Source organism: Eutrigla gurnardus (genome assembly GCF_963514095.1).
Source record: "Eutrigla gurnardus genome assembly, chromosome: 17".
Taxonomy (NCBI): domain Eukaryota; kingdom Metazoa; phylum Chordata; class Actinopteri; order Perciformes; family Triglidae; genus Eutrigla; species Eutrigla gurnardus.
This window is the reverse complement of record NC_139928.1, coordinates 88240-96077: the sequence shown is the minus strand read 5'-3', so window position 1 is coordinate 96077 and position 7838 is coordinate 88240. Positions and strand designations below refer to the sequence as shown.

Genomic DNA, 7838 nt, shown 5'->3' with positions numbered 1-7838 from the left:
GAATACTTCCTCCTGGCAATTTTTCCTTTCCTCAATAAATTCATTCATATTTATATTTATAAATATATAAATTAGGGCTGTCAAAAGATTGATTTTTTTAATCGCGATTAATCGCATTTTGTCCATAGTTAACTCGCGATTAATCGCAAATTAATCGCATTTTTTGGCACATTTTTTTTTCTTCTTCTAAATGTACCTTAATGTATTTTTTTCATATTCTTAATACTTTTAACAACATAAGGGCAAATATACTTGATTTATGAAAATGTTTATTTAACACTTCAAATATCCCCTTACCAAAACATGGGATCAAAACATGGTTATAAGAATATATCACAAACAATTAAAGTGAACATGTCACAGGAGATAGTGTAACAGGAGATAAGTACAGTTAGGATATAAGTGCATTGGCTTGCAAGTGATATCTCAGACTGGACGTGCTTCTATGGTAGCTCATTTCATACCCACAGTACGCGCAGATGACTTTGGTCTTATCGACTGAACCATCTGGCAGTCTTTTGAAGGTGAATTTGCCGTTCACAAATCGATTTTAAACGCGTGTGGACGCGCCGCTTCCCAGTATTGCACGCTTGGTGGGCTGCCACTAGAGGATGATTGACAGGCGCTCTCCTTTAAACAACAACTTTTTGCGAGCGTTCGCGAGCGTTCCCGAGGCGGCGAGTCGAGCCCGGCGCCTCTGATTAGCATAAAGTAGATTCGACTTATACTTTAGGCAAATGAGGAGCGGCCAACTCGCGCGCCGTCTCTCGACATTCGCCGCAACGCCACCAGAATGCATTGCACGGCTTTTCACATAGACAATGAATGGGACGCGGGGAAACACCGCTGCCTGTGGACAGGCACCTTCCCTCTGGATCAAGACTACAGGTGCCACCGACGGCCATAAATCATACAATGCGCGTTTTTTTTTTTTTTTAATACCGAGCGTTAATCGCGCGTTAAAAAAATTAACGGCGTTAAGAGGATGTTGCGTTAACGCGTTATTAACGCGTTAACTTTGACAGCCCTAATATAAATAAATAAGTGTGTGTATATATATATGTATAAATATATATACATATATAAACATATATATATATATATGTATATATATATATGTATATATATATATGTATATATATATAGTGATAGATCTGCTAACCAATCACTAGTGATTATTCTTGTTTAAAAGACCCAGTGTGACCAATAGTAACACATCTGCCAACGGGGGTGGGGTTTACATTTATAATGACTCATCAGGTTGACCAATAGTGAAAGATCTGCCAACGTGGGTTGGCTTTACATTTATAATGACCAGATCTGCCAACCAATCACGAGCGATTATACTTGTTTAAAACTAGTGGTTTCATCCAATCCTGAGTGAGGATATTCAAGCCATCTCTGGCCAGGCGCGGTTTCGCTGCTATTCATATGCTAATTAGAGCCTTCGCTGTGGTTCGTTTCCGACAATTTTCGGCACAGACGAACGCGGCGTTCGCAGCCTGTAAATTGTCGCTAACTCCCGAAAATTAGGGAGATTTCCGGGCGTTTACAGGGACAAAAATCCGACTTTTCATGCAGTGAGTTTCGTGGCGCAGCGCAGGGCGGCGCAGGGTGGCGGAGCCGGCGCAATGCAAGTTTCGACACGCGCAGCCTTGCGCACCGTCAGTTTGGCAGTTTGGTGGATCGCCTGCGCCAAGATGGGTGTGGCGGCGCAGCAGGGGGAGGCGTCACAGATTCAGCTTGGCGTAGCGGAAGTTTCGTGGCAAAAAGCCTCGCCGAGACTGCGCTGAAAGCTCGCCAGCTCCAACCTGGTCTACATTCGGCGCAAGGCGTAAATAAAGTCCATTCATTCAATGCGAATCACAGCTGGCGGAGTGGAAGTTTGGCTGACTGCGCGCAGTGCGTACACGTCACCGAGACCTCACAGGCAGGTTTCCACAGTTCCAGGCACATTTAAATGCAATAAATAATCACAACAAACACTATTTAATGCAACTAATTGAATCAACACGTGAATTTATATCTATATAGATTGTCCCGTCACATCTGACGTCAGATCAAAGGCGGATGGCACGCGTAACGGAAACTCAGCCTCTCGGACCAAAACATCTCCCTCTCTCTCTCCTGTTTTTTATAATATGGGCATTGTTATTATTATGACCCGCTGTCATCGGGTTGTCAAATGACGGAACTTGCACTGAACCTCCCCTAACGCATTAAAGGAGAGGAGAGGAGCTCAATTGATTGGTGAAGATCTGAATCGGCTGTATTAATCCCAGTCCACGCCTCGTCTCCTCCTCGTCTCCCACTCACGCCTTCTTCTCCTCCCTCTTTCCCACTTGCGCCGGTGGGCGAGACAGGAGGTGTGCCTGCGCGAGCCTGCGCGGTGCACGAAACTTGCAAAGTCCAGGCGGACACACCCCGTCGGCGCGGCGCAGGTGCGCTGAAAGCTGACTGCGCCTGGTCTACGAAACTAGGGCCCAATGTGTCATGCAGAGAGTTATTAAATGTTTTTATTATTTAATTACACAGATACCACATGGCAGGTGCTATTTTCTCATCCATAGGCTACTTTAAGTACAGCAATGTGAGGGTTTCATACATGTTGGTTGGATCACTCTTCAGTAGAGAATGCTTTCCTGAAATTAGTGAGAGAGTAGAGCATACTTTCCCTGCTGCAAAATCTCTCTTTGCTTTTGTTTTTTTCCTTTCTTTAAAAATTACTTTTAATGATGTTAACTAGATCTTATAAATGGCCCAAACACATCAAATTTGTATATACCCTATACCGTAAGACTATAAGACTTGAAGAATCTCCTCTGTGCAACTATTCATGTAGTCAGTCAATGATCAAACTAGTAGCATGAATATGAATTACAGTCCAAGCGGGTTAGGCAAGGCAAGGCAAGGCCATTTTATTTGTATAGCCTGTTTTTACAAACAGTTTGTCTGAAAGGGCCTTACATAGCATGAGCATCATAACAACATGCTCTTCCCTTAAACCCTCACATCCACTGAGGAAAAACTCTCAGGAAAACCCTTTTAACTGGGCAAAAATTGGAGAAACATCAGGGTGAGCAACAGAGGAGGGATCCCTCACCCAGGACAGGCAGACGTGCAATAGGTGTTGTATACGGACAAGAAAACAGTTTATAACAGAGAATATGGAAAAACATGGAAATGGTTGACAGGAGCTGACGAAGGAGACTTCTGGTGGGCAGGAAAGGCAGGGAGAGCAGGCCAGCTTAATGGGAGTAGTGGGTGGCAGACTGGGTCGTGAACAAGGAGGGCGGGCCAGTTTAACAGCGGGGGGAAGGGGGGCGATGCAGGCGGCAGTTGGTGCAGAGGGATGGAGCTGTGGAGAATCTGTGGAAACAGAGAGAGTGTGAGACGCCAAGGCCAAACTACAAGGTGCGAGAGGTAAGGAGAGGAGGGGGGGGGGGGGGGGTCTCTCTACTTAAATGTAGTTAGAGTGTCTGCCTCTCTGACCCATGGAGAGATCTGGTTCCACAGTAAAGGAGCCCAGTATCTGAAGGTTCTACCTCCCAGTCTGTCTTTAGAGATATTGGCAGTCGGTTCCGTTCTAGCCCATTGGCTGCCCTAAGCGAGATTGAGCCATTCTATTATTGGCGGGGGAAGAATTATCCACTATATTTATATTTCATGCACTGGAATAGTTTCAGAACATTTTTACTAGGCAAAATATATATAACATGTAATGGTACACAAACTGTGCAAACGATTAATTACACTGACGATTAATTACACTGTATTCTCAAGCAAATATGATTAAATCAATGGATGGACTCCATAAAAATGGTAAACAAAAGTGCTCTTTGTACTACAGGAAGGAATTTAAAATTATTAAATGGATGGATGAATGCCATAACATGTACAAACTAAAGTGCTCTTTGTACAGCAGGTAAGAACAAGTTGTAGATGATGGAGTGTCTGCAGGCTGTAGTGAAGCAGATGGTGTTGCCGTTGTTGTTTCTTCACCTGGGCAAATATACATACAAAATCAAGTGTTAAAGTTAAAGTGTTTATGCTTTCATTGGGATAAACGATGATGACAAAGCAATACACTTAGTACACACATTGTCTTAATTTTGTTCATATCTGTACTGTTAGTAGGTTACCAATTTCAGGGATTTATCAATGATCTTATAAGTCATTATACAACAATCAGTGTATAAAGCATGCATATGTCAATACTTGTACATTTCATTTTTTCAAGAATGTATTTGAAACTAATTTGGATCAAAATAGTCACACCATGAAGATTATTCAAAAGACTAACCTGCTGCTGCAGGCTCTGTGCCCGTGGTCTGTGTGGCAATGTTGCCTGGAATGGTCTGTTCATCTGCATCTGTATTCAAGGAAAATCCCAACTAATGGTACATTTAAAAAAATGAAAAATTATGAAATAAATAGTTTTATGGTGGATAGATAACACTGTTTGTTATTGTTTTATTTCCCGAATAGTTTATACTTTATCTTACCTGCTTCAGGCTGTGTAGCCCTGGTCTCAATGGTCTCCATTTCGACTTCACTGTCTGCACTGTTATAGGTGGTCCTGGATGGCCCTTTACCTGGAGCTGTTTTCAGGCACAGAATTTAGTGAGATCAGTTTTATAAACAATACAATGACCATAGTTAGTATAATAGTTTAAGTATGACATAATGTCTCACTTGCTATGGGCTCTGTTTCCCTGGTCTTCGTGGTACTGGTGCTTGGAGTGGTAGATGTGGTCCCAGATGACCCATCATCTGCATCTGAAAGCATAGCATCCATTCATGCTGTTTATTTTTTATTTAACCTTTATTTAACCAGGAAAACATCTTATTTAGATTAAAAATCTCTTTTTCAAAAGAGTCCTGGCCAAGACAGGCAGCAGCACAGATTTGGTAACAGACAATCATTTAAAAACAACAGAGAACATACAAATAGAGCCACAGTTAAAACATCATCAAACAAAGCATGTACAGACAGAAGAGCCAGCTTCAACATCATTAAGTAATGCCTTAAACATGTTCATAGAAACCAGCTCCTTAAGTTTCAGCGCATTTTGCAGCTGGTTCCATGAAAAAGGAGCAGCATAACTAAATGCCCTTTTTCCCAGTTCAGTATGGACTCTAGGCACAGTCAGTAAAAACAAGTCCTCAGAGCGGAGCTGGTACTTTCCTGTGCTTTTCTGAATGACATACTTCTGCAGGTATGTTGGAAGAACACCGAGGATAGTTTTATAAATTAAGATATGCCAATGATGGAGTCTGCGGGTGGACAGGGCAAACCATCCAACTCGAGCATACAAAGAGCAGTGGTGCGTGAGGGTTTTAAAATTAGTAACAAATCTCAGTGCTCCGTGATAGACCGTGTCCAAAGACTGTAGGCATTTTGAAGATGCATTCATATATAAAACATCGCCATAATCCAACACAAACAAAAAGGTTGCAGCAACAAGTCTTTTTGTGGCTTCAAAAGAAAAACAAGATTTGTTTCTAAAGTAAAAACCTAGTTTTATCTTTAGTTTTTTCAAAAGCTGCTGGATATGAGGTTTAAAAGAGAGAGCATCATCAATTATAATTCCCAGATATTTATATTGAGACACAGATTCAATGACAGAGCCCTGGAAAGTGGTGATAGGAGGAAGGTCAGAGGGCTTTGATTTAGCTTTTGTGAACAGCATGAGCTTTGTCTTTTCAGCATTTAAAACAAGTTTTAAATCATACAGGTTACGTTGCACAGTGTTGAAAGCAATTTGGAGCTTACAGAGAGCCTGATTTGGGGTAGACGCAGAGCAATATATCACAGTGTCATCGGCATAAAAGTGAAAATTTGTGTTTGGGGCTTTACAATCCAGACAATTGATGTAAATAGTAAATAATAAAGGTCCTAGAACCGATCCCTGTGGCACACCCTTGGATACATTAAGAGAGCTAGAAGTAATACCTTCTGCTCGCACACACTGAGATCTGTCTGATAGATAGTTTTTAAACCAACCGACAGCTTGATCAGACAAACCGATGCTGCAGAGCCTTTCTAATAATAAGGCATGATCCACCGTATCGAAAGCCTTTGATAGGTCAACAAAAAGGGCTGCACAATGTTGCTTGTTATCTAAAAATTCAATAAAATCATTTACCACTTTTAAAGCAGCTGTTGACGTACTATGTTGTTTCCTAAAACCAGATTGAAATTCAGATGTTTGTTGATAAAAAGTCCTTCAGTTGTTGGCTTACAATGGACTCCAATACCTTATTCAAAACAGACAGTTTGGAAATGGGCCTATAGTTGTTTAGCACAGTGGGGTCCCCCCCTTTTAACAGTGGGAGAACAAAGGCAGATTTCCAAATAAGGGGAATTTCGTTTGTCTCCAGGGATAAATTAAAAAGATAAGTCAAAGGTGATGCAATAAAATCAGCAGCTAACTTTAGAAAGTAGGGTTCAAGATGGTCTGGACCTGCTGATTTTTTTGTGTCTAAACATTTCAGGGCCTTATGGACCTCTGAATGTGTAACAGCGCCAAAAGTAAAAGCTTGTCCCTCAAAACAACAACTACAAACAGAGCAAGCAGAGGAGCCTTGAGCTGTGTTTTCAGAGTTAAAAAGTGAACCAGCGGCAATAAAATGCTCATTAAAACAGCCAAGCATGTCAGCCTTTTCATACATTTGGGTAGAGTCTTTGACAATGCATGGAGGTAGCTCAATACCATTTTTATTTCCAGTTATTGATTTAATGGTTTTCCAGAATTTCAACGGATTGTTTAGGTTATTTGACGTTTCAGTAAGGAAATGATCAGCTTTGGCTTTTCTAATTGCCACTGTGCTTGCATTTCGCAGCTGCCTAAAGAGCAACCAGTCTGATCCAAGACCAGTATCCCTGGCCTTAGACCATGCCACATTGCGCTCATGGAGTAAATTGGATAACTCTGGCGTGAACCATGCATTATCCCTGCCCTTTATTCTATACTTCCTAAAAGGAGCGTGCTTGTTAACAATTTCAATAAAACCATCATAAAAGATTTCCAGGCATTTTCAACATCAGAAATGACATTAATTTTCTCCCAGTCAAATAGAAACAGGTCATGAAAAAATGCTTGCTCCACAAAATGCTTCGTGTCCCGCTTTATGATGACACGCGGTTTAGTTTTAGGAACTTTTGTATTTCTTACAGTTGAAATGACACAGTGATCACTGATGTCATTGGCAAAAACAGAAGCAGCAGAATATTTATGAGGAACATTGGTTGAAATAAGATCAATTAAAGAGGATTTTTCCGGACATTTCATATTAGGTCTAGTAGGGCTGTCAACAATCTGAAATAAATTAAACGAATCACAAAAAGCTTTAAAATCGTCTGATGCTGGAAGCAGCCAGTTCCAGTTAAGGTCACCAATAAGGACAATTTCATTGAACTTCAACCCAGATAAAAGTTCCATTAACGATGGTAAGGTGCAGCTGATAGCTGAAGGTGGCCTATAGCAGCCGACGACAGTGATGTGGAGAGTTTTTGAGATTTCCATGTCAAGAGCCAGAAGTTCAAATTGCTTACTTACTGATGTAGAGAGACGGATGTTTACATGGAACTTAGATTTGACATAGACTGCAACCCCTCCTCCCTTTTTGGGTCTGTCAGTCCTATACACATTATAGCCGTCAATGTTGATATCCTTGTTTAAAACTGCTTTGTTTAGCCAAGTTTCAGATATGACAATAACATCAGCATCAGTTGTATGTGCCCAGATACGAATCATATCCATCTTTGCAATCATACTGCGCACATTTAAATGGATGAAACCAAGTCCAGACCTTGTTTTGAATTCAGCAGGGGT

The 7838-nt window shown here is 41.2% G+C and overlaps 1 protein-coding gene across 1 annotated transcript; it reads right to left on the bottom strand.

Moving 5' to 3' along the window:
• Positions 1-3008: 3008 nt before the first annotated feature.
• Positions 3009-4798, bottom strand: LOC311028047 (uncharacterized protein; the record flags this gene model as incomplete). The annotated part of the gene is made up of 6 exons (XM_084032316.1): positions 3009-3049; positions 3193-3369; positions 3904-4002; positions 4304-4372; positions 4506-4601; positions 4696-4798. 6 exons carry the CDS (start codon positions 4796-4798, stop codon positions 3009-3011), a joined length of 585 nt encoding a protein of 194 aa, XP_083888442.1.
• Between the last annotated feature and the right edge of the window lie 3040 nt (positions 4799-7838).